At 48.4% G+C, this 27,457-nt stretch overlaps 1 protein-coding gene and 1 long non-coding RNA gene across 28 annotated transcripts in view; one reads left to right on the forward strand and one right to left on the reverse strand.

Moving 5' to 3' along the window:
- The window catches only part of PRKAG2 (protein kinase AMP-activated non-catalytic subunit gamma 2), a 280,128-nt gene that overhangs the window by 98,185 nt on the left and 154,486 nt on the right, over window positions 1-27,457 (reverse strand). For 24 of the 26 annotated variants that reach the window (XM_070264151.1, XM_023638732.2, XM_070264170.1 and 21 more), the window contains one exon: window positions 8,873-9,090. The exons of the other annotated variants lie outside the window; for them this stretch is intronic. In XM_070264151.1, coding sequence (XP_070120252.1) covers window positions 8,873-9,090 — 218 coding nt within the window. The remainder of the gene's footprint in view (window positions 1-8,872; window positions 9,091-27,457) is intronic. 26 annotated transcript variants of the gene reach the window in all.
- Window positions 15,059-19,438, forward strand: LOC111773290 (uncharacterized). Of its 2 annotated transcripts, none has more exons than XR_002807669.2 (3): window positions 15,059-15,188; window positions 17,425-17,613; window positions 18,760-19,438. It is a non-coding gene; the product is annotated as an uncharacterized lncRNA (long non-coding RNA). The 2 variants fall into 2 exon arrangements; XR_011438050.1 differs by having other exon boundaries at window positions 15,072-15,188; window positions 17,965-19,438.

Genomic DNA, 27,457 nt, shown 5'->3' on the forward strand with positions numbered 1-27,457 from the left:
AAGAGCACTTTCTAATAAACATCCTGCACACTGATCTCTTTCTTAGAGCCTATTTCCCAGGCAACATGAACTGCAACAGTCTACTTTACAGGAAATTGCTCTCAGAGAGGTTAACTATCTGAATTAGACTCCTTAAGTACAGAAGAATAAACCCCTAGACTCTAGGACCTCATGTGTTCAACTGCAGACCCAGCCATTGAAACCAAGTGATACGACACATTACGGTAGGTTGCAAAACTGGACCACACCCTCCACCTCTGCCTGTCATATTGCAGAGGCCCATGCCCTATGCAATATGACTTTGTCACCTTCGCTTCATTCTGCTGGCCAAAGCAAGTTATAAGCCCAACCAAGATTCAAGAGAGAGACGATAGATTCTACCTTGGATAGGAGGGGCTAGAGTGGCCAGTTCTGAACTCACACCTCAAGAGGCCTTCCATGTACTTCCGTCTCTCTTGGAACCCCGTCGCTGCCATGTGAACAAGCCTGGGCTCCCTGCTGGAGAAGGAGAGACTACGTGGAACAGAGACAAGTTGTTCCAGCTGAGGTCACTCTGGTCCAGCCAGTCTCCAAATGACCTAGTAGGTGATCATAGATGTGTAAGCACAGCCAAGACCAGTAGAATGCCCAACCCAAACTGCTGACCCACAAAATTGTGAGCTAAATAAACAGTTGTCTTAAGTCTTGGGGAGGTTTGTTACACGGCAACAGAAAAACTGATCCAGTACCCAATCCTGTCGGATACAGGAATCAACCAGGCAAGAGAAGAAGAGAGTGGAGACTCCAGGCTGCAGCTGATGCCCTGGGTTCCCTGTCACTGGCTCTGGGACAGCAAGCTGCTGCAGGAGCTGCTGCTAATAGCTCAACCTGCAACGTTCTTACAGGATTGTCCTTGAGTGACAGCTGGAGTGCATTTCCCTTATCCTGGGGCCCATAACTAAGTACTGGGGCACAAAAGCCCAGCTTTTTTTTTTTTTTTTTTTTAAATTTTTTTAATTAAGATTATGATAGTTAACAACCTTGTGAAATTACAGTTGTACGTCATTATTAGTTTATTAGTCATGTTGTAGGTACATCACTTCACCCCTAGTGCCCTCCCCCCACTCCCCTTTTCCCCTGGTAACCACCGATCAGTTCTCTTTGTCCATATGTTAACTACCACCTATGAGTGGAGTCATACTGAGTTCGTCTTTCTCTGTCTGGCTTATTTCACTCAACATAGTACCCTCAAGGTCTATCCATGTTGTTGTGAATGGGATGACTTTGTCCTTTTTTATGGCTGAGTAGTATTCCATTGTATATATATACACCATATCTTCTTTATCCAATCATCAGTTGCTGGGCACTTAGGTTGGTTCCATGACTTGGCTATTGTGAATAATGCTGCGATGAACATAGGGGTGCAGGGGACTTTTGGAATTGCTGATTTCAGGTTGTTAGGATAGATACCCAGTAGTGGGATGAAAGCTCAGCTTCTTTGCCTTCGAGGGGGCAAATTCTGGCGTAGTTTACACTTCAGAGCTCCCCTGTCATCAGGCTGAGGCTAGATGTCATCCAAAACCACATCCTCACTTTGCTTCTTCCCTTCCCTAATATCTTACAGCTTTCTGAGAGGACTCTGCAATAAGTAAACAAACCTGCACCTGAAATCTCGTCTCAGGCTCTGATGCTAGGGACTCTGACCCAAGACAGAGGTCAAAAGTGAAATTCGCAGAAGAAAAAGAGGGAGAGCATGGAGGGACTGTTATGGAAAGGAAATTGGAAAAGTATTGATCATTCTAATACCTTCGCTTCAAGTTTTCAACCCAATGGAAGACGATTATTCCATTGGTCCAAGACAAATGCCTGTATCACATGCTTCGACCTCCTAAGGAATGCACCCACTTCCTTTACAAGACCAGAATGTAATGCTTTTTTCCCTTCTATCTTTTTATTTATTTATTTATTTTTATTGCAGTAACATTGGATTATAACATTATATAACTTTCAGGTGTACATCATAGTATATTTTGAATTCTGTGTAGTTTACATCATGTTTACCACCCAACGACTAATTATAATCCATCACCACACACATGTGCCTAATCACCCCTTTCACCCTCCGCCCTACCCCTTTCCCCTCTGGTAACCATTAATCTAATTCCTGTTGCTATGTGTTTGTTTGTCATTGTTTTTATCTTCTACTTATGAGTGAGATCATACAGTATTTGACTTTCTCCCTCTGACTTATTTCACTCAGCATAATACCCTCAAGGTCCAACCATGTTGTCACAAATGGCCGGATTTCATCATTTCTCATGGTTCAGTGGTATTTCATTGTGTAAATATGCCACATCTTCTTTATCCATTTGTCCCTCGATGGGCACCTAGGTTGCTTCCAAGTCTTGGCTATTGTGAACAATGCTGCGATGAACATAGGAGTGCATGTATATTTATGCATTAGTGTTTTCAAGTTCTTTGGCTAAATACCCAGCAGTGGAATAGCTGGATCATATGCTAGATCTATTCTTTATCTTCTGAGGAATCTCCATACTGCTTTCCATGGTGGCTGCACCAGTTTGCACTCCCACCAGCAGTGTAGGAGGGTTCCCTTCTCTCCACATCCTCTCCAACACTTACTGTTTTCTGTCTTGTTAATTATAGCCTTTCTGACGGAAGTGAGGTGATGTCTCATTGTAGTTTTGATTTGCATTTCCCTGATAGCTAATGATGTTGAGCATCTTTTCATGTGCCTTTGGCCATTCATATATTTTCTTTGGAGAAATCTCTGTTTGGATATTTTACCCATTTTTTAATTGGGTTGTTGTTTTTTTTGTTGTTGAGATGTATTAGTTCTTTGTATATTTTGGATATTAATTCCTTATCTGATATACGGTTTGCAAATATCTTCTCTCAAGTGTTAGGTTGTCTTTTCGTTTTGTTGATGGTTTCCTGTGCAGAAGCTCTTTAGTTTGATATAGTCCCATTTGTTTATTTTTTCTATTGTTTCCCTTGCCCGGTCAGACACAGTATTTGAAAAAATGCTGCTAAGACCGATGTCAAAGAGTGTACCGCCTATGTTCTCTTCTAGAAGTTTCATGGTTTCAGGTCTTACATTCAAGTCTCTAACCTATTTTGAGTTGATTTTTGTGCATGGTGTAAGACAATGGTCAGCTTTCATTCTTTTGCATGTGGCTGTCCAGTTTTCCCAACACCATTTATTGAAGAGACTCTCCTTTCTCCATTGTATGCTCTTGGCTCCCTTGTAGAATATTAGCTGTCCATGTGTGGGTTTATTTCTGGGCTCTCGATTCTGCTCCATTGGTCTGTGTGTCTGTTTTTGTACCAGTACTATGCTGTTTCGGTTACTTTTTCCCCCTTCTATCTTAACTGCTCCCTTCCTACTAACTTTTTTTCCCATTAGTGTTTAAATCTATTCCCATTTAAAGGAAGAAACCATCACCTCCATTCTACCAGCTATGGCCCCATCTCCTCCCCTTCAAAGTCAGGATTCTTGAAATAGTTATCTACACTAGAGATCTCCACTTCCTTACCTCCTAATCATTCAAACCGCATTACATGGTTTCTGCTCTTGACCATGCCATTGAAAGTCTTCCTGCCAAGATTATCAGTGACCTCAGTTCTTACATTTCCCGGCCAGTCTGCTGCATTTGACATCGCTGACCACGCCCTCCAAATGCATAAAACACAATGAAACCCATTCCTTTTGCTTCTGTGGTACTGTGTTTGCCTGGTTTTCTGCCTGCTTTCTAGGCAATTTAGACTCCTTTTCCTCTGTTTGTCCCTTAAAGGTCCACGTTTTTCTGGTTCTCTTCTCACCTACCATACATTTCTCTGGATTATTTCATCTACTATCATGGCATAAATTACCATTTATAGTCTGATGACTTTCAAATCTGAATTTCTAGCTTCAGACTCACATACTCAATTGCCCTTTGGACCCCTCGACTTGAATGTCCATGGGCATCTTATTATACCACCACACCTGAACACACACATGTACACACCCCACACGCACTCACACACACGCATGCTCACCTACAAGCCTGCTCCTCTTCCTTGTCTGTTCCCTACCCCAGCAAATGCAACTACCATCCATCCAGTCTCCCAAGGCAAAACCTTTGGAATCACCCTTGATTCTTCCCTCTTTCCCCTTCAGCTAATCAATCACTACATTCCAAATTCCTTTCAATTCGACCTCTTAAATAGCTCTTTACTTTTTAACACTAATCCACTTCTTTCCACCTTTGGCTGCAACCAGGCCCAGATCATTTCACACCACATCTCATCTGAGTTCCTATTCCACCCAAATCCAACCTAATTCCACACCCAGCCAGAGGGATCATCCTAAAATGCAAAGCTGACTATTGCTTTCTGCTGCTGAAGAAAATTTCCACTTCCTTCCTCTGGGATTTGCTCTTCCATTCACTAAGACTGGACTGGGTGTTTCACTCATAATAACTACACAGGTTCTATCAAACTCTATGGCAATTATCTACCTGTCTATACCACCAAAACAGACAACAGCTCCTTCCTTTGCTCAATTAGTTATTAGCTATTTATTGAAACCCTCCCATGCATAATGTGCTGCTAATCGAGCAGTGAGTAGAACAAACATTGTCCCTGCCTCATGAGAGTGACTCACATATTTGTCATCCTGTCACCCCTGCTGAGCAGAGTTTCTGGCACATAGTGGTTACTTAATAAGCATTGGCTGAGTAAATAAATGATAAAATGAATGCTGTCTACTAAAGACTCATTAATTACCCTCACCCCCTTTCCAATTTTAGAATAACATTCATGGGAACAAATTTTATAAAGGTGGTCTTCATGGTCAATGTTTACAGAAAGGGTCTTTTTACTCTAAAAGGCAGGGATAAATTATATCTAAATATTTTCAGGGTGACAGAAGTCCTCAAGCAGCTCACATTCCTCCATGAAGATTATGCTGGTAGCCAAATTAATGAAATCAGCCAAGCTCTTAAGGAACTTAGCACATAAATTAAAGATATTCAACACATCCAATTATAAAGAAACATACTTTATATGAATTGAAATTACCACCGGCCCCGCAGCGAAGGGCTGCTGAAAGCAGAAGAGACCTGGGTCAAAGGATGGCTGTAGAGCTATGAGCAGCATCTGGTGGGAGGCAGCCCCTGGGGGGTTTGGGGGGTAAAACTCACAAGTAGGATGAAGGCCCTGTTTAATGTCAGGTAGCCAATGGGGATGTTATCTTTTAATTTTGAAACATTATATCAAAACAGAAGTGGGAGCCTTGGGTGATCACCCTGGTTTTCTGAAGCTCAAACTATATAAATATTGTAGTCTTGACTGGATCATTTCTTTTTTAAATTGCAATATACACAACATAAAATTTAACATTGTAACCATTTTTAAGAGTACAATTCTTGGGGCTGGCCTGGTGGCCAAGAGGTTAAGTTTGTGTGCTCCGCTTTGGTGGCTCAGGGTTTCGCCGGTTCAGATCCTGGGTGCAGACATGGCACTACTCATCAGGCCACGCTGAGGCAGCATCCTACATGCCACAACTAGAAGGACCCACAACTAAAATATACAACTATGTACCAGGGGGCTTTGGGGAGAAAAAGCCAAAAAAAAAAAAAAAAAAAAAAGAAGAAGATTGGCAACAGTTGTTACCTCAGGTGCCAATCTTTAAACAAAAAAAAAAAGAGTACAATTCAGTGGTATTAAGTACATTCATATCATTGCGCAACCATCACCACCATTATCTCCAGAACTTTTATCATTTTCCCGAACTGAAACTCTGTGCTCATTAAACAATGATTCTCCATTCCTCCCCACCCACCCCCTGGAACCCAGCATTCTACTTTCTGTCTCTATGAATCTGACTACTCTAGGGACCTCAAATAAGTGGAAACATAAAGTATTTGTCTTTTTTATTAACAGCTTATTTCATTTGGCATAAATGTCCTCAGGGTTCATTTATGTGACATTTATTCATTTATTCTGACATATGCTACAATGTAGCATATGTAGCATATGTCAGAATTGTAGCATATGTCAGAATTTCCTTCCTTTTTAAGGCTGAATAATATTCCATTGCATGGAATGATCACATCTTGTTTATCCGCCCATGACATTTGGATCCATGTTGAAATCTCACTCTCCTGTCACACGCAGTGTCCATCATGTATGTGGAATCACAGGCCTTGACCAGGGCCTATGATACATGCCCATGGCTGAGTGTGGGATATAGTGAGAACACTTTCTATCTGGCCCCATAACCACCTTAGAAAGCCTGGAAGGACCCACACTTGTTGGCCCTGACCAAGAGCTTCACACATGCATGAAGTATAAATGGTTAAGAACATCACTTTCCAGCCCCAAGCATGGGGAAACACAGCCTGTGTGCGCTCTCCAGATTCTCCTTTATTTAAACTGGGAAAGCCTGTGGGCTTGTCTTGAGCACAAAACTTCTGCAACTGTGGAAAAACTTCGTGTCTGTGTTTGTCACCATCACTTCAAATGATCTGAAGTCGAAATAACCGTTTTCTCTTCAAATCAGTGTCTCTTCTGAAATGGGGTACCTCTGTTAACTATCACTAGTCAATGAGAAGAAGCCAATACTTTGAGACTTTGACATCTCCCATATCCATTTAAGCGTCTGCTGGTCATTTTCCTCTTTGCTCTCTTCTCTGGTCCTCCCTCTGCTCCATGCGCACACAGGGTCTGTCTGTCCCAGATCTCCCAGCCCACTGGCCTCTGGCAAGGTTTGCCACCAGGCTGGAGGGCAGGAGGAGGAGATGCCAGGATTTCTATCCCTCTGCCTCAAATGGCATCTCTGGCCAGTGGCTGCTTCTCCTCCACAGCTCCAGCTCCTGCCAGGCAGACATGTGTGGTTCCATCTCCCATCTGATGGGCGCTGGTATCATCACACCTTCTCTCACTGTCCCTCTGACCCTAGGGGAGTAGTGGCCTCCTGCTTTTGATAATCTTTGGGTCGCCTCATCATACTATTTTTGGATTTTTTAAAATTCCATTATCTCTATAACTGACTCTCTTTGTTAAAAGCCAAGGAGAACAGAAACCTCTCTAGATCTTTACTCTTTCACACCCAAGAATACAGATGACCTTTTTCCTAGGCCCACAGCTCTGTGGGGCCAAGCCCTGCACCATTCCATGTCTGGACCCCTCACCCGCTTCTTAGCGGCCTTCCTGCCTGCAGTCCATCTCACAGTCTGCTCCAGATCCCAGCAGCCTCAGGGGCAGGCCCCACACCACTGCTCCTATGCCATCTACCTCTCCCTTCTCATGTTACATCTCACACTCATTCCCACCCCACGTCACGGCTCATTTTCTTTTCTAGAAAGCTCTCTCTTCACCTCTCTCCTTATTTAAACCCTACCAATTACTCAAGGCTCAGCTCAGTCGGTGCCACTGCATCGAAGCCTTCACTGCCCTCATCAGATAACAGCACTTCCCCTTTCTCACCTCCTATAGGGTTGATTATTTGTTCCCCTCCTTACCACCACCCAACGTACTCTCTGCTTTTACTTAACGGTTTCGTCTGAGTGTAACTCTGTTCCCAGAAAGACTGTAAGCCCTAGAAGGCAGAAATAGTACCTTGCATTTTATCCCTCAGCACTTGAAGGAAAACTCTGCTAAGCATACATCTAATAAAATAATCATTGAATGAACAAGAAGAGTAATAGTATGTTCTCTGCATGACAAACACATCTTTCTCCTCAAAGACAACAACTGTTATGTTGGACTGTGTTCCCCAAAAAGCCATGTTGAAGTCCTAACCTCTGATCCCCGTGGATGTGACCTTATTTGGAAATAAGGTCTTCACAGATGTAATCAAGCTAAGATGAAGTCATATTGAATTAGGTTGGGCCCTAACCCAGTATGACTCGTGTCCTTATAAGAAGAGGAAAATCTGGACACAAACAGATACAGAGGGAAGACAGCCATGAGAAGAAGTAGGCAGAGACTGGAATGATGATGCTACAAATGAAGAAAAGCCTGGGGCTCCCAGGAGCTGGAGGAGACAGGAAGGATGCTCCTCCTTAGAGACTTCAGAGGGAGCACGACCCTGCCAAAACCTTGATTTCAGACTTCCAGCCTCCAGAACGGTGAGACAATAGCTTCTTGTTGTTTTAAGCCACTCAGTTTGTGCCACTTTGTCACAGCAGCCCCAGGAAACTAATACAACAACTGAATAAAACAGTTACATCCATATAGACAGACTTGAGTGACATGTTCTTAGATCCTTGCTGGGCACAGGAGTAGCGCTGAGTGTCTGCGGTAGCTAACGTGAACCAGGCAGGCAATGACGCATAGAGTCTCCACACTTGGTCTCCCACTGTGTTGAAATGTAGAGCGCTTAAGCGTGGTAGCTAAGCCAGCTTCCTCCACTAATATCCACTAATCCTAATCCTTGGAAGGATGCAAAGACATCTGTTTCACCAAACCACTCCACTTTGAAAGGCTCGCCTTTCCAGGAATGCTTCCCAAGTCAAATGGTGTCAAACTTTAAGTCTTAAAACTCTAGAATAAAATTTCGAGTTTTTAAGACTTTTTTGCTTTGCCTATGACTTTTTACTTTAGTATCCTAATCAAGGGAAATGCAAGTAAAGCTTTTAATGACTTATTTTTAAAAAGAAACCAAAGGAACAAAAAATGTTTTCTGGTCGTGTTCCAGATGTTAGTACTCTTTATTTGGTTTCCATTTGCCCCCTGTGCCCTCAGCATTTTTCCCCCAGCCTATGATTTATGATAAAATATACCAGAAATGTCAGGAGTACACAGCCTTGGCTTCAGCTGTGAAAGATCAGACTCAGCCCTCCCCCCGGCGCCCAGCGGCCCGGCCCGGGAGCAGGCCCAGACTTACGGTTCTGGAGGGAGCGTAGTGTGTCGGCGATGCTGACGGAGGCCTGGCTGAGCTCTGGAAGGAGGACGGACAGAACCTCTGGCCTGTGTCAGGAGGGGAAGAGGAGGCATAGATGCGATTTTCCAGTCGCTCAGGTTCATGCTGATAGGATTCAAGAGGAAAAGTGTGCTGCTTGGCCACTTGGGTGGGTGTCGACGGAGAGGAGGAGAGGCCTGAGGCTGCGGAGGGAACCACAGAGCACTCTTAAGAGTCGGGCTGAGACGGAGGAAGGCAGAGAACGGCTCTTCCATTGCCAACTGTGAAAAAATCTCAAATGGCAAGAATCTAAATTGTTAAACTCTGGATGCTGGGGACAAACTTTTATAAGCCTATTTCTAATCCCTTAGAATCAGCTGTGTCCAGAAATCCCCTCGTCATCCAACTTCAGTGGTGGGCAGCGTCCCCTTGCTGTGAGGGGGGAGATGCTCACACAGTTCAGAAGGTGTCTGGGTGAAAGACTTCACACACACACACCCCCCAGAGGCCGTTTTCCTCCACTGAGTCGAATACCGATTGATCTGCCCTCCTCCCCTGCAAAGCACGGTACCAAGAGCACATGAGTGGAACCATATTACTTGAGATAAGACATGAGAAAGTTCATAACGTATTCAACAGAGACAAGGCTGATGTGGCAGAAGTCACATGACAACGTACACTAAGAACCAGAGGAGACATTACTGTCAAAATGCTATTACTGTCAAAACGTGCAACATACATACTGCCACTGTGAGTTCACAATAGTGAGAAATCACCATGAAGATGAATGCCAGAGGAAACCACAGGGAAGGAGCGGGACTGGGGAGGGGCCTTTCGAAGTGAGGATTTAGATGGACAGGAACCAAGAGGAAGTGGATAGGGAGTGGTGGCCAAAGAAGTGCAGGGACAGCGGGCACATGAATCTGCCAGGAGTAAGAGGCTGTCCACGTCAACAGGGTCTGTGCAATTCAGGGGCCGGCCTCAGGCAGGCGGTCATCACTCACGTCTAGCTGATGATGCCATAGGATCATCGTTATGCGTCAGACTGTGGCCCCCAAAGAGGCATGCTGAAGCCCTAACCCTCAGCTCCTGTGAATGTGACCTTTTTGGTAACAGGGTCTTTGTGGATGTCATCGAGATGAGGTCATACTGGAGTAGGCTGGGCTCTTAACCCAACGTGACTAGTGTCCTTGTAAGAGGAGACGCAGAAACAGACAGACACCCAGAGGAGAAGGCATGTGATGAGGGAGGCAGGGACTAGAGGGATGCAGAAGAGCCAAGGAACGCCCAGCGTTGCCAGCAACCATCAGAGGCCAGAAGAGGCCAGGAAGGACCCTACCCAGAGTCTCAGAGGGAGTGCGGCCCTGCTGACACCTTGGTTTCAGACTCGCAGCCTTTGTAACGGTGAGAGAACAAACCTCGCTCAGTTTGTGGTACTTTGTTACAGCAGCTCTAGGAAAATACTATAATGTTGCCTGATATCGATTCATTTTCCAAGGGAAGCAGAATCAGGATTTGGGTCTAGTCTCTTACACTTATAAATTATAAAAATAAAATTAAACTAAATACTAAATAAAAATTAGTAACTAAATGAAATTTTTGTTTTTAAATTTGTTACTTAAAAATTTCAAATTATGCACGTCAAAGCAAAGATGTCAGCAGCCACAGCCCTGGGGCGCCTTCCGCTACCGCTGACCCGGACTAGATGGGTCAGCCTACAGAGCCGTAAGCCCGGATCTCCTTCTCCAGGCTCCTGTGCCACCTTCCAGGCTCCTCTCCACACAGCCCTGCACACGTGTGTGTTCTCTCTTCTGCTTCCATTCTCTCCCCAGAGTGGCCTCCCATTCCTCAGGGGTCAGCTCATCCAGTCTCCCTTCTCCTGATCCACGGCCCTGTGAGCCCCCTCCCCTGGACTCATAAGGCACATTCCGTCTGCACTGTGTGTTGCCAGTTAACGACAAGCTGTTTAACACTAAAACCAAACACACAGGATGTAAGTCTTCTGTCCTCAACAAAACCCACCAACCTTTTTGGGGGCAGGGACCCTGCCCACACTCTTCTGGTCCCTACAGCACCAGCACTGTCCTAAGCGAGGGGAAGGTGGTTGGTAAACGCCCGCCACCCACCAGGCAGGAGAGGGAAGGGAGCAGGGAAGGGCTGAGGCTCAAACTTAGTCTGAATTCTCTCCCTCCCCGCGGCCAGAGAGTACGTGTAGGGGTACACATCTCCTGGGCGAGAGCTCTGCAAGTAACCATGAAAGGAGGAGCACCATTTTCCAGGGAACCCCTTATCCCCTGAAGCCACACCAAGTGGGAATCCTGGCAGCCAGGCCCCAGACTGCCCTCTGGGAGGCAGCTAGAGCTAAAAGCAGAAGGAGATGGAACGTTCCATCACTGGGGTTTTTGTAGGTCTCAAAACTTAAGATGTGAAAGGCATCCAACGGCAAAGTCCCAAACTCTTGAAAACAAAAGTTCTCCCCCAAAGGTCTTGAGAAGCAGGGCCCGCTTTGCAGTGGGGCTGGGAGTGAGAGGAGGAACGAGAGTGAGGACCCAGGGCAGGAGGAGGTCCCATGGTTTAGGAGCTCTTCACGGGAGACGGGGGCGTTCCGGCAGGCAGGGTGACGTGACACAGGCCCGGGCCTCCTCCAGGCTGGGCTCCAGCATCGCGGCACCAGTGCTCCACAGTGAGGCCCACAGGGCGGCGAGGAATGAGCAGGCCAGCCAAGGCCCAGAGGGGCCGCCCAGGCCTCTCAGCGGGCTTCACTGGGACGGGAGAAGGAAGCTCCTGTGCTGTTTTGTTTGTGGATCCCAGGCACCTCTCGGGCCTCAGGCCCCCAGGGGCAGTGGCATGTCCTTTGGCCGTTCTTCCAGTGACAGAGTCCTCAGCAGGCACACCAGCCTGGCTCCTCATGGTGCGGCCCAGAACAGGCTAGTTCCCAGAGTCACAGTCAGCAGGACGTTTTGTGGTCTGTGCCCCCAACTCCCACCCCGGCCATGGGACACGGAGGCCAGTCCTGTGTGCCTCCCTGGGGCCTGCCCTGCTTTCAGGGCGAGTGCTGGAGACCCGACGGAGGGGCAGGACAGAGCAGGATGGGGTGGGGGCAGTTCAGGCTCAAAAGCCTGTGCCACCAACCACATCCTAGCCACCTGAGAGCCCGTCAGGCAGAGCCCCTGGGTGGGTGGGGGGGGGGGGGGGCGGCCCAGAGATCTCAGCACCCCTCAGTCGGCAGTGAAAAGCAGCCACATCTATCCTAACGCCAGGTACAACCCAACCAGCCCCTCCACCTTGCCTGTGACTTGACTCTCAGACCTAGCTCAGGCCTCCTGGCTCAGACCACGCCCATGCAGGCATTTTCAGAGGCCCAGAGCAAATGCGCCCCTCTGTGAGGCATTTGAGCATTATCTCTCAAAACTACAAACGCACTCATTCCTTGACCCAACAATCCCGCTTCTGGGAATTCCTGCCACAGACATATTTCTATAATTGCTAAATGGAGGGGTGTGGGGTCATTTGTTACCACGGTGCTTGTAAAAACAGAGACTGGAGACACAGATGGTCATCACAGGAAGAGGTCACACAAATTACGGCATGTCCGCACAGACAGCCATGACTCCTACAGGAACATGACAGTTCATTGTTCCAGTCATCTCTGAGATAGAGGGGTAGGTGATAAGGCAAACTGCACAGCCATCTGTATAGAACAATATGACGTATAGTTTCAAACAGGGAAAAGAAAAAAAAATAAATATACGCACATATATTCTGCCTGTGCGCATACACCTAGAGCATCTCTGGAAGGATCTGGAAACAGTGGCTGTGTTTGGTGAGGGGAACAATGGCAGGGAAGACTTTGACTGTATACCTTCTATTTTTCCATTTTTATATCACGTGAATGTATTATCTATGCAGAAAATTGCTGTTTCAGCCACTGTTCCGCTTTTGAGCCAAGAGCCTGGCTACCACTGTATTTAAGCGTCTCCCGCCTCCTGCCCCGCTCCGGGCCGCCCCCACCAGCTCTGTGGAGGTCTGTCTCCTGGACTACACAACTAGACAAGAAGCCCTGGAGGGCAGGCCTGGCGCTCCTGGGCTCGCTGTTGTCCGCAGAGTGCACGCTCCCTCCCCCATTTCTATGTCACGGTCTCTCTCTGCCAGAGGCTGCTCCACGGACAACATTTTTCAGGGACAAAGCCAGCCAGCATTGCGTAAGGAACATTCGTAGCTGGTGGAACCGCTTGCTAGTTCTTTGGGTACAGAACGTTTGTTTCTCAAGTGTAAATAATAAAGAGAATGTGACTCAGCAGCCTGCCACCCAAGAGGGCCCTTCAAGGCACAGATGGCAGCTTCTGCTCCTCCTGTGGCTTGTCCTCTGCAGGCTGTCCCCGCGGGAACACTGCAGTAGTCCTGACCCAATCCCCACTGAGGGCAGGAGAGAAGCTGGACGCAGAAGACGGGCAGCACTAGACAGAACCTCGCGGACGTGCTCGGATGAGGAGAAGGGAAAGCGGGCTTTTCACCTGCAGTGGGAACAGTTCATTTCTGGTGGGATGGAGTGATTCTCCACACCCCTTGAGAAAGCTCCTCTCACGGAAACCTTCCAAGTTCAAAAGATGCTTCCATCTTTCCACCTGGCTTTCCTGCCTCCTCCCTGCTCCCTTCCCAGAGCGGGTGATTCTTGTGGGGAAAACAGAGTGACCCTCTGGACTGTAGGGGGAGACGGGAAAGTTGTGGGGGGAGGGGACAGGTAAAGTGGCATGCGGATTAGGAATATGTATGTAGCTTAGGGACACACAGAAAGAACCATCCAAGAACCCAAACCATGCCCCTCTTTCCACTGACCCCTGCAATACCTTTCAGAGGGGCGGAGTCTTGCGACAACAACATCCTGTTTGCATAATGCCTCACTGTTTACAAAGAGCTCTTGTATGCTCCTGCTCCTTGTGCTCCTCAAGGCCACCCCTGTGTGTGTGTGGGGGGGGTACGTTTATCACCCCACTATACAGACGAGGAAATTGGTGATTAGAGAAGTTCCTTATCAATGATCCTTTAGAGAGTAAACAGCAGAGGTCGCACCTGAATCCAGCGTCCTGACTCCAAATCCCAAACTCTGTCTGCCATGATTACACTGGGATGTTGCCAAGAGAAAGAACACACAGACTCAACACACATTCTGGGTGTGAGAATTACTCTTCCAGAAAGTGGGGTTCCCCAGGCCGACAGGAAGGAGAGCTTGGAAAGCACTGAGTGCCTGCAGGGAAGTAAGAGGTGCCGTGGGAGGGAAAGGGGTGCAGGGCAGAGAGGGGGCGCTGCTGACACGGGGTGGCCTTGGGTAGGCAAGGATGGGCTGCCTGCAAAGGGGCTGTCTCGTCTGTGCCCGCCAGAAAGAGAGGAGACGATGATCAACAGAGAGGAGACTCTTTCTCACATTTATGCCATTTTACCAGTGGGGGGAAACTGTCCTACGAACAGAAAGTGGGGCAGGTAAGAATGATATTCCTAAACTTTTTTCTTTTTGTGAATAATGGTGTCACAAATCATAAGTCAGGAGGAAGATGGGGCAATGGTGACACGATCCCCCATTACTTTTACATAGACCAATTTATTTTTCAAATTGCCAAACTCTGATCCTTCAAGAAAACCATGTGTCTGATCAACCAGCTGCTATGGGCCAAGCATGTGCAGCTGTGGAGGAGGGAGCATGTTAAGAAGGATCAGACGAATCCCGCTTTTCAGCCTGTTTGGGGACAATGGGACAAAACAAAACGAAAAACCCAAACCAACAATACCATGCGGTATAAGCCCTGACAGTCGAATGCCTGTAACCCCAAAGCAGGGGGAGTCTGGGAAGAGGAGAGCCCTGGGCTGGAGGGTGGGAAAGCTCCGCAGACACACCAGGAAAGAGCTGGGCCTCGGCTTCAGAAAATGAAACGGATCTGCCTCCAATTCAGGCCACTTCCTGATGGGCCCAGACAGGACCGGACTGTGGCAACAGTAACCCAGAAGGACAGACAGGTTTCCCCTGTTTCGTTTCTTCTGAGAAGGCTTTTCCTCCTCCTTCTGCTTCTTAGCGGCTCTGTTTAGGACTGGTGTCGGCCTCCGAGAGCCAACAATGCCTTTGATTCTCTGGGGCAGCGGCCAGGACAAGTGAATAGGCCCAGTGAGTGAACAGAAACAGCTCCTGGCAGCCACACAAGACACCAGGCAGCCATGAGCCGGTGACTTCACAGGGCCGGCCGTACTGGCGTGAGCTACATCTGGAGAGACGGGAGAGGAGAAAGGAGAACACGGTGTCACTGGAAAAGAAGTGAGCAGGGCCCTGCAGAAGGACAGCAACGCGGGGTGGGAAGTAGGAGGCCCAAGTTCAAGGCCTGGTCTACCCCTAACTAGCCACAGGCCTTGAGCAAATCGATCCCTTGCCTTGGTAAAAATAAAGCCGGTAGACAGATGCCATGGTGCGCACACACGCTCCTTTCCTCCCCACCACCCCTTGGGCAGGAGCAGCCTTTTTCATGCAGATGGTCTGGAACAACAAGAAAGAAGAAAAAAATCTGTTTTGTTTCTGATCTCAAAACGTCCTTGCTGACTGCTGTTCCAAGAGGATGGGGTGAGAAGAGGAAATATTCGCTTTGCACTGGATGGGGTTTGCTTATATGCAATTTTAAAAACAACTAACTACTCATCATGGCGCTGAGGGCCTTGGTGCTGTTCCTAACTTTGGAGGGATGGTGACGAGGGTCTTGGTGGATAGCGGCTCAGAAAGGGTGGCTTAAACAAAAGCACACAGCCAGGGAGAGGCAGTGTCCTCGCTGCTAAGGAACCATGCTACGAAGAGGGATGTTAAAAGGGACAGAAAGGGGCTGGCCCAGTGGTGCAGCAGCTAAGTTCGCACGCTCCACTTCGGTGGCCTGGGGTTCATTGGTGCAAATACTGGGCACAGACCTACACACCGTTTATCAGGCCATGCTGTGGCAGGCATCCCACATATAAAGTAGAGGAAGATGGGCATGGATGTTAGCTCAGGGCTAGTCTTCTTCAGCAAAAAAAAAAGGGGAGGATTGGCAGTGGATGTTAGCTCAGGGTTAATCTTCCTCAAAAATAAATTAATTAATTAAATAAAAAGAGACAGAAAGCCCTGGGCAGTACAAGAAACACAGTGGAGTGTGCACACAATGGGTCCCTGTAGGGTGCGAGGCAGAACCGTCCAGCACGTGGTGTTTTGCTTGGGGTGCCTTTTCAAGGAGTAAGTTAGCTGCTTTTAACCGTTCATTTCTCAGCTTTCCCTCTGGCCTGGTTATCTCTGCTCCTTCCTGCACTGCCACCTCCTGCTCTCCACTTTTTGCCCCCTCTGCCAGCTCAGTGTCCCAGGGACTGACCCTCACATGCTCAGTAGCCAGCTCCCTGGCCTCCGGCTTCAGAATGGGTGGGGCAGTGGAAGGCACCTGCAGGAGCTTGGGAGCCAGAGAAGAAAGGGCGGGTAAGGAACTAAATTCTCCACCCTCCCCTCACCTGCTGCCCTCCTGCCATGCCTCCACAGTGACATCACCTCTTTCCCTGCCCCTTCAGGCCTGGGCAGTAATGGCCTCCTGCTCATGCTTGTCCCTGGGTTTAGGCCTTAATGTCTCCACCCTCTGGCTCCTGAAACCCCACCCACACTCTGGAAGTAGCCCCTTGGGAATCCCAGCCCAGCATGCCTTCCCTTCCCCACTTGGACTGATACAGCCTCTGCCCCCAAACTGGAGCTGGAAGGGCCTGGGCTCCTGGCCAGCACACCTGGCGTTGACCCTGGGTCCACCCCTCAGACGAGGCGGCAGCAGCTCAGAACCTCGGTTTGGTATTTGAAAACTGAGCTGCCCCGGGCTTTTTGTAGTGATTGAGAAGTAAAAAGGAAAGTGCCCTAGAACCCTAAATAGCTTACTTAGCCTGCACTCGATAAATGGTAGCTACTATAAATAGTAGAGGAGATCTTAGGGAGAAAGACTCTGCTGGCCAGAAACCTGAGCACACTCAGCTGTCTCCAGCTGCCACCTTACTTAGGGGAGCAGAGGTCACTTCTTGCAACTCTAAACCGGTGGTCCCTCCACTATGGCTCAGTGAGGAGGTGAGAAATGCCAGCCTACTCCTCTTTGGCAAGCTGGAGGTCTGACTGGGCAGGCCCGGCCACTGCCATTGCACATTTCATCCAAGTCATGGTCAGCCCAAGCTGCAGTCTGGAAGCCATTCTTGGGGGGAGGGGTGCAGGCCAGGTCAAGGCCAGTCACCGGTTTTCCATCGAGATCGATGATTTAAGAAACTTAACAGAGCCTCAGGCAACAAAGGGAAGTTCCAAGGGCGGCTCATTATTAATTAAATGGTGTTTCCCCTGAAGGTGGGCATCACATCCCATCAATATTTAAGCCAAGGAGACACACACTGCCCTGCAACCCACTGGTCAGCTGTGGGGTTTGCCAGGAAGCAAGAACGCCCTGCACGGAGGCCTTGCCCGTGTGACAGTGACATGCTCCCGCCTCTGCCTTCAATCATTTAATTCTCTTTCCCTTCAGCTCAATTAGAGTTGCTAAGTCATTCTTCAAGACCATTTCTCCATCACCTGCTTTGGTGAGATGCATTCGAGAATGACCATGGCTCATTCAGCCTGCCCATTTTACAACCCACAGAATACAGACTGGAAGAAGGCTATGCTCTGGGGTGCCCCACCGGGACCACGCTCAGCACCTCTGAGAACCACTGCGGTAGGTATTTGGGCTCAGGATCCCTTTGCACTCTTAAAAAATGTTATTTGTGTTAACATGTAATAAGTTTATTATTGTTATTTATAAATAAATTAATATTTTACCATTTTCTCAGTTTTAATTTTCAATATGGTGGCTATCGATACATATCCCTCACATAAACAAAAGCTCTTTGGGGTCCTCATTTTTTTGAAGTAATTTCTCACCAGTATATTTTTTTAAAACATAAAAGGGCGGGGTGGTATTTATTTAATACTTTTTTTGCAAGTGTCTTTAACGTCTGGCTTAATAGAAGATGCTAGATTCTTGTATCTGTTTCTGCGTTTAATCTGTTCAACATGCTGGTTTTAGTTGAAGTATATGAAAAGAAATCCAGCCTTCCTCAGTGGTCTGGGATGTCACTGGGTGCAAACATAATTTGGAAAAGGGAAGACTTCAAGACATCTGAAAGAGTGTTGGGGCCTCGGGGGAACTAGGATCTCACTCTGAGAACATAGCGCCTTCCTCAGCGGCCTCCCAGGGCCCCCTTCCCCCTAGGAGGTGTCAGCACCCTCAGCTGAGGACACACGACTAATCACAGGCCACCTCTTAGCGGTCACTTCATGCGATGTTTGCTTCCCTTCACACAATTGCATCCTGATACCCTCAAGGATAAGGACCACGTCTCAGTGACCAGCAGCACCAAGGACAATTCTAAACATATTTACTACTCGTTGTTTGATTACTTGCCCTAGAGGTGTTTGCCTTTTAATAGGGGACAGAGGCACAACCAAAGATGATACATGATAGAATTTTAGGCATAGTTCAGAGAAAGCGGCATTTCTATTCAGGGCCCTTCAAGCTCTCTCAAATCACACTATCACTGCATGAAAATTAAGGACTTAAATTTGACTGACTTTGGTGAGCAGGTTTCGACGGAATACTTTCAGTGCAGTGTTTCCCCCAAAAAAGTGGAGTCCCACGATCACACAGGTTTAGGAAGCTCTGCTCAGAAGCGCTCTCACCTTCTCCTTCCTTTAAAGATTCACCAGATTGTTGGTATATTCTGGGTCTGAGAAGACCAGCATCAAACGAGCCTCTGTGTTTTGCCTGAACTTATTGGCGCTTTGGATGCATTTTGATGTGCACCGTTTCTTAATTTCTCAGAAACTCTGTGGTGTTTTGGAGGCCACTCTTAAGAAATTCCGGCACAGCTGACTCGCAACCAATTGTGATGTCTGTGTCCTAAACTGGCCCGGACAAAAGAATCCTGAGGGGTTTCTCAAGTACACAGAATCCCTGAGGGGCGGCCTGCGGTAATTCAAGAAGCAGGATAGAACCCTGTGGCCGACATCTGGTTGCTCAGCATCACTTCTGCAGCCCTGGCTGAAGGGAAACTTCCTTACATGAAATATATCCAATCAGGGTTCTTTTTATGATTGTCACAAATCCACCACCAACATCCAGAAGCCAGAACTTTGGTCTGATGATTTCACCAATTTAGTTAAAAAGTGTCCAGTGACGAATCCTGAGCCGAGAGCTACTGCAATGCAACTTTACAACCTCCTTTTATCAAGAGTGTAAAACCAGTGTCAGTTTCAAGAGCCCTGATGCAGAAACCATGGAGAGCAAATCTAACAGACATGGACAATGGCAGCAAGAATCAGAAGAGGACCAAGCGAATTCGGGTGGTCATTATCCCGAAAAGTTAATTTTTTTCCCCTTGGGTCCTTTTTCTATAACTTTGTTTTCTTTCTTCAAATATATGAATAGCACTTAGTGTTTTATTACACAAGTGGGGTTTATTTGTTCATTAAATCTCAAAATATACTTTGTTTGCATTAAATGTTTGCTATCCTCTTCTGATCTCCTAAGAATCAGCGACTGGGGGCAGGTAAGGTGACACAGCTGGCTCACACGGTGCTTAGCATCTGGCTGACACCAACTCTGTGTTTGTTGAATACATGTTGTCTTAAAGTGGGTCAACTTTGTGTCACATCTTCTGGAACTTTCTTTTAATGGGTCACCAACTGTGCTGCAGATAAAGAGCGTCCCCGTAGAAGAGAGGTTACTCGAGAAAGCAGGAGGGACGCAAGGACCTAGCATACTAAACCAGTTTGTTCCGTTGACTGTATATTGATGGGACAGTGCACTTTAATAATAAAATTAAATAATTATTGATGGCCCCCTCCCCCACAAAGTTCCTGTCAGAGACTCCTGGGATACTGGGCTCTTGAGTTTGTTCATCGGTTCTAGCCAGATGGGGATGGCAGGCTCCATTCTCCTCTGTGGGGTCCGATCCTTGTGTAAAGGTGTACTTTGACAACCCAGCACACACCAGTGTGTCCCACCCAGGGCTGACGTCTATGCGACTGAAGGTGCAGATCCAGTTCCCCAGGGGGTGCTCAGCAGATCTTGTTCTAGGGTCACAAAGCACACCCTTAGGCCTCACCAGCCTCGGTCCAAGCATTCATTCACTCAGGCATGGGGGGAGGATGGGACAAGAACTGAGGGTGTGGCTCAGTCCACTTTGGCAAGGAGGTGCCTGGACCTGCGCCAGGCCATGTTCTGGGAGGCTAGCCTGCAGGCACACCCGGCCAGCTGACCTGCACCTGCACCTTGTTTGTGAATTCCAAGAAGACCACAGGCTCACCACCTTGTCCACCCAGTGCGCTGAATTGCCTAGTCCATGCTGGCTGGAATGAAAGTTAGCCTGGAGCTGTCCACTGACTCAAAGGGCAGGACAGAAGGAAGGGTACCGGTAATAACTTGAGGTGGGACTCCAGGAGGAAACCCCTTTGCCTCTCCTCTCCCCGTGTTTCCTGGTAGAGGAGTCTAAGGGAGCTTGGGGAACACCAAAGGCAGTGTCAGCTTATGTCAAAGGAAGAGGAAGCCGCATCATCAGGACACTGGGGTCAAAACCTGAGACCCTGGTGAATCCTAGGGGCAGGCTTGACCTGAGCTCTGAGCCTTGATGGTAGGTTTCTAGATCTTTCTTGATTTTAAGAACCAATCATGTCCAGTGGCAGCTGGACTTTCTGGGGCTTGAACTCTACTTGGGGGGAAACTAGACTTCTCTGGCCTCATGAGGTGCAAACACAGGCAGCCATTCTCCTTTGCTCATGGGGACAGTTTGGCCAATCCATTCCTGCTATGTGTGTGGTCCAGGTTTGTCCCAATGCAGCCATGATCTGCTCTGAGGCTCTGGGTAGAATACCCCTGAGGAGTCTGGGCCGAGAGCGTCTGGCCCCAAGGGTCAGTTGAGCTGCTGTCAGCTCACAGTTCTCAAACTCAGCCAGGCATAGGATCGCCCGGGAGCTCTGAGGATACATATCCCCAGGTTCTAAAGAGTCTATTGGGGGGGTCTCAGGAGAAGCCTGGGAATCTGGGTTTTCTAACATTCCCTAGGTGATCCAGGGGCCAGACAAGTTTTAAATCATTGATTGAATGCAACCTCCTCATTTTACAGATGAGAAACTTCTAAAGTAATTCTAGGGCCTATTCTTTGCGGCCACGCAGCCCCAGGGCCTCAGCACTCCTCCTCACAGCTCCCTTCTTTGAGAGCAAATTCCCTTCTTTCTGAGTCCCAAGTCCCCTGACTGGTCTCTGATGGAAATGACTCTTCCTGTAGCCAATGATAGTGTCACGCAGATGCTCCCTGAATTATGCCTCATCCCTGGACACCAGGTGTTCATACAGCTGCCAGCCAGCTCTCCCCAGGGTCCCTGCTCCTATTCAGCTGGCTGCTTTGAGACCCTGCTGCAAATGCTCCAGAATCATCCATCTCCTAAAAAACACTCTCCTGGTGTCCTCCCCACCCCACCCGCCCCGCCAGGGCCCCATCTCTCAGGTGTAGAGTTTCTTGACTTTCATCTCACGATTGGCTGGGATATCTTTATAATCCAAGGGCTCTGGCTCTGGCCGTACTTGAGTTTCCTCTTCATTCGTGTGTTAATTTGCAGTGAGGTTTTGGGCTGCAAGTTTTGCTTATGGACTCTCAGAAGCTGTTTTACAATTTTTTATAACTGAAACAATTCAAAATACGTTGCAGCATGTTGGAAGTCATCTTGGGAGTCAAAGCATTATGGTGATGTGAGGGGTGAAAAATTCTATTCAAAAAACAAACTTCTTCTAGGACATTTTTTAAGGTTCTTATTCTTCTAGAAGGAATCCAGGAATAAAAGCAGATTTAGAGGGCTTTGTACACCCAACAGCATTCTGTATCCAGCCGTTAAGTAGTTGGCTCTAGCATATCGATACTCGCATGGGTACACTGGCAAAAGAAAACAAAACGGTGGTGGGGGAAGGCAATGGGCATTTCTCAGGCCAACTTGAGATCAGTGTGGCCCCTGCAGCTGCATCTGCCTCAGCCTTTAGCAGAGCAGTTGTCCTCTTCGTGCTCCTCTGGAGTCTGAGTTCTGCTTCACGGACCCAAATACAACCCTCGATACCTCAATAGAGCAGAAGATAAGAGCATGTGTGCCTTTTAATGTTGAAGTTAAAAGGCAATCCTCGGGAAAGGGAGGAGAGAGAAAACCCTCAGCTGCTTTCTAAGAGGGAGAGGTTCCAGAACAATCCATTTCCCATATAAAATGGTTTCTGAAAAATGATTTGCTAATGATTTGCCAACGAAGGGGAAATCGCTACGCCAGTGCACTCTGATGATGGCCTTTGTGGAATCGCAAAAGCAATGGTCTCATCTGGTGCTGTAATGATTAATTCAGCTGAACATGACTGAATCAGGACAGCCCTCACCGTGGGTGGAATCACGGTGAGTGACCTTAGCAGACAAATATCCATGACCTCATGTTACAGTGGAGGAAACGCAAGCCCTGAGGGGTGAAGTGTCAGGCTCAAGGGCAACGTCTAGGTCAGAAGCCGGCCACGCACTGCAATGACTTGGGTCTTCAGATCCCCAGTCGTGTGCTGTCCCTGTACCACGAGAGGTTTCAGATGCTGACCTCCCAGCCATGGAGTATCAGGGGAGGAGACCAGCTGTGTAGGTGAGAAGAGCGAGCACGTGTTCAGAGGGGAGGACACCAGGTGCCCAGAGTCAGAGGTGGGAGGGTGGGACCCTTGGAGTACCCTGTGCACCCCACACCACTACACCCAGGCTCTTGCTGGTCTGTCCTAGGCTCCTCTCCCCACACCCACCAGCCCCCCAATAACCCCTGTAGGCTGCACAGGATGGAGACGTAGTGGAAGGCCATGACTCGGACGTGCTGGATTGGGGAGAGGAGACGCCGAGGCGACTCTAGGTTCCTTCCTGGGTCAGTGTGGTGACTGTCATTTCCTGAGAAGACACAGGGAAGGACACTAATTCAGTAGGAGACCACAGAGCTTCATACTCGCTAGCCGATGCCGAGGTGCCGGGTGGGCAGGGGAAAGGCTTTCTGTCACCGGCCACAGGTGGGGCCTGAATATTTCTGGGCAGGAGCCCCTCCCTGTGCCCTACCCTGCTCAGATGTGTCCTTAGGTCAGGACTCGATTTCCACTCAAGTTCAGACAAGTCTTCTAACCTTGATCTCTCGGAGATGGCTGTTTATAACACAGCATTGTTCAGGCAAATTGCTCCGGCAAAGCCAGCCTGTCCAGCGCATGCAGACTGGCTATGACGTAAATCAGGAGAGCCGGTGTGAGGGTACACTTGGAATGAACCCTGCTGAGATGGGACTACAGGGGGGTCAAGACCGAGGAACTCCGTGCCGGGCCTCCCATCTCTGTGCCCGGGACACGGACGTGCTGTGGCTCTCCTTGCTCTGTCTCCAGCCCCTCTTAGCATTCCTGGTCGTCCACCACCTGTGTATTATTCTAGCTACTGGGGAACTCGCCCAGAAACTGGGAAGGACAGGACTTTTTATTTTTGTGAGGAAGATTGGCTCTGAGCTAACATCTGTGCCAATCTTCCTCTATTTTGTATGTGGGATGCCACCAAGCATGGCTTGATGAGCAGTGTGTAGGTCCGTGCCCGGGATCCGAACCCATGAAGCCTGGGCTGCTGAAGCGGAGCGTGAGAACTTAAATACTATGCAACTGGGCTGGCCCCCAGACATGATTCTTAAACATTTTTGGATCCCAGGACCCTTCGATAATCTGATGAAATCAATAAATGAAGCACGAACACACAAATTACTCTCTTTTCTGAAATAACCTCAGGGCAGTTCTAATTCCCCAAAAGCCAGGTTTTACGAACTAGAGTTCCAAGGGTCTCACATTTTCACAGTTCCTTATTCTTACAGAGTAGTCAGACTCTCGCTGTTTCAGCTTCTAACAGTAGCCATGTCCGCTCTACAGTCTGAACCCCAAACTCAGAAATCTCTGGGGGACCCTCAGTAGGAGAAAACAGGGCCTGAAGATGAGGTGGAAAACCAGCGTGATAACCAAATCAAGAGGAGGCAGAAAGCACGCGTAACTAGGACCTGTCACACCGAAGTTCCCGGAGCATGCTTTTTAAAATCTGAAACTGTGCCTTGAGCTTTTTCTATACTTTCTGCAATTTGGGCTATTTCAATCTGCTCAGAATCCCTGAGAATGGCTCCTCCGCTTGCACAGACTGCAGGGGCCCGCTGCTCGTGAAACGTGGCCCCTCCGGCTGTGCTCGATGCCCCCACCCCGGAATGGTTTCTGGGCTGTTCTGCCTCACCCTGGAGGGGCTGCCAGATCCCCCCACCTCCCTGCTCTGGACTTACTATGGGTGAGGAGGGGCTGTGGGCGATCTAGGAAGGGCTCTGAGCTACTGTCCCCTCCCCAAGGTGTGTCCTGGCTCACTTCCAGATGTGCAGCTCTCCGACATGTCAGGAACACACTATTCTACCTGGCATGGTGGCACGTGGGCCCTGGGAGCACAGATTCCAAACCTTCACTTTGGAAAGCTACATTCATCAAAGCAGGAGCAGGCAGCGGAGGCAGGAGCTGGGGAGACAGGCTGTGGGTGGGTGTGATTCCTGCCCAGCTCCGCCCTCCTGCTGGGTCTCCCAGCAGGCCTAGTGGTGGCTGGCAGCCAGTCTCGGGCATTCCCTTCCCGGGGTGCTGGCTGCAGCCGGCTGCCACGGGACTCCGACCAGGGCTCTCCTGTGGGTCTGTTGACTCAACACATCACCTGACACCACCCGCCAGGCCCTCTGGGTGTGAGGTGCCGGTGAGACGGGACGGGGTGTGCGCGAGGCCAGGGAGGCCTCAGGCCGGGAAGGCATCCAGGCCGTGCCTCTGCCACCAGCGCTGGTTTCCATGGTGCTGCTCTGAGCTCTCAGCTCTCCTCATTCACCTCACGAACTGTGAGTTCCATTACTTACAGGTCCCAGGGATTCATGGGTAGACTCTCTATGGAGGAGGGAGAGGGGAGGAAGGAGAGCCACCGAGGGAAGGGAACTGAGCACCTCACAGTGGAAACACGTGGACTGGCTGCGTCCTTTTAGAGACACCCCAGAACCTCAAACCCGGGATGCGCCTCTGTCCTCAACAACAACACAACAACAGTTCCGGGAGTTCAGGGCCATAATAAAAGATTACAGCATCACGCTTGAATTTTCCCTCGTGCTTTTAGGAGAGGGAACAACCGTACCAGGGGATCTGGGAAAGGGACCTTCCTTCAGGAGAGCCTAGACTTCCCTCCCTCCCAGCCTCTGACTTACAACTACCACCTCTGTCAGAGCATGTTTTGGGGGTAGGGGGAAGGCTCCCGTGTTTGCATGCTTTTAGGGTTTGGAAGGCCCCCTGCCCCCTTCCACATACCTCACCTTCTCCATCAATCTCTCTGCTGACTGTCTCCCCTTCTCATGCTGTTTTCACCTGCAAGGTTCCATCCCTGTTAATCGTGGCCAACCTGCTGAAGGCTGGCCCTGATGACAGCTGCTCGATGTATGACACCAAGGAGGAGCAGCCACTGGGAGGTGCAGAGAGGGGACGGAAGCACAGGGGCGGGACCCCCGGATTCAGGGGTACCCAGTTAGCAGACTCCGCCTCTATGGCATTTCCTCCCTGGTGTCCCCTCACTGGGCTTCTAGAATCGTTTGAGAAATGAGAGCAGGACGCTGTGCTCAGGGGAGCGGGCTTCCTCTCATCAAGCTTCGGACGCTCTCCACGCCTTCAGCATCTACTGTTGCTTAAGTTCATCTGTTGTAAAGCGCTGGTTTCTAGAGTTAATTATTCCTCTTTTTCATGCACCTTCCAACATTATTAAATTAGAGTACGCTGAAGTTACTTCTTTACACATCCTGTCTCCTCCACTAAGCACGAGCCGCAGTGAATCCTATTTGTCGCCGTGCCCCCCGCATGCATGTGCCCGGCACACACTCCTCGCTCAATAAACATCACCTTGGTGACACGGCACACCTTTGTCCAACCAATGCCCAACAAGCATGGTCCATAAAAGAACAAATGGATCAATCGGATTTCATCAAAATTTAAAACTGAAGCTGTTTAAAAGATACTGTGAAGAAAACGAAAAAAGGCAAGTGACAGGGAGAAAATATTTGCAAAACACATATGTGATAAAGGACGCAATAACCAGAAGATAAACAACTCTCAAAACTCAAAAATAAGAGAATAATTCAATAAAAAAAAGTAGACAGAAGATTTAAACACATACTTCACCAAAGAAGATATACTGATGACAAGCACATTAAAAGATGCTCAACATCATTAATCATTAGGGATATGCACACATTAAAACTAGAATGAGAAACCACTGTGCACCTATTAAGGTAGCTAAGAGTTTTTTTTAAACTGACAACACCAAATGCTGGTGAGGATGTGGAGCAACAGGAACTCTCATTTATTGCTGGTGGGGATGCAAAATGGTGCAGCCAGTTTGGAAAATAGTTTGACAGTTTCTTCCTAAGGTAAATATACATTTACCATATAACCCCACAAAGCCATTTGTAGGAGAAGTGAAAACTTATATTCATAAAAAACTTGATGCAAATGTTTACAGTGGCTTTATTCATAGTTGCTCAAAACTGGGAACAACTCAACTTTCCTTCAACTGCTGAATCAATAAACAAACTGGTGCATCCACACAATGGACCATCATCAGTAATAAAAAGGAAAGGGCCGTGGACATATGCAGCAATGTGGATGAATCTCAAATGCATTTTGCTAAGTGAAAGAAGTTGGATCCAAAAGGCTATATATTTTTCCATTTATATGACATTCTGGAAAAAGCAAAAGTATAGAGGACAGAAAGTTTATAGGTTGCCAGAGGCTGAGGGTGGGGGAAGAAGCTGATTATAAAGGGGCATGAGGGAATTTTTTGGGGTGATGAACTATTCCATATCTTGATGGTGGTGGTGATTATACAACTATTTGTTTGTTTGTCAAAAATTCATAGAACTGTACATTAAAAAGGGTGAATTTTGCTGTATGTAATCTATATGCCAATAAACCTGTTAAAAAAAATTCTTTAACATGTGTTTGAGGGGGACTGTCTGTACGGCCTGGGCTGATGGGGGTATGCATTCCCTGGTCCTTGACGTGCCATTTCCCTGGGTCTTGAAAGATGGATAGGTAGGGCTCGGATGGAGACACGGGTAGGGCTCTGATGGAGACTCCTAAGCATTACAAGAGAAGCGCTGCCTTGGCCCTGGGGCCCAAGACCCACTCAACTACAAATAGCAGCTGTAATCTCCCAGTCATCTGAGGAGACAGCATGGAGCCACCGCTACTGAGCAGGGGAAAAGGAGTGAGAGCCTGGCTCTGGGAGCACTCAAGGCTCAGGCACCTTCCTCCCCTCCTGAGGACAGTCAGCCACGCTTGCCAGCCTGTGCCCTCCAGGCAGTTGGGAAGGGAGAGCTGTTGGAGAGAGTTCAAAGGTCAGGCTGGGGACAGGGAAGAAGGTCCCTGCAGAGAGGGCAGGCAGAAGCAGGCC

This window comes from Equus caballus, chromosome 4, assembly GCF_041296265.1.
Source record: "Equus caballus isolate H_3958 breed thoroughbred chromosome 4, TB-T2T, whole genome shotgun sequence".
Classification (NCBI taxonomy): domain Eukaryota; kingdom Metazoa; phylum Chordata; class Mammalia; order Perissodactyla; family Equidae; genus Equus; species Equus caballus.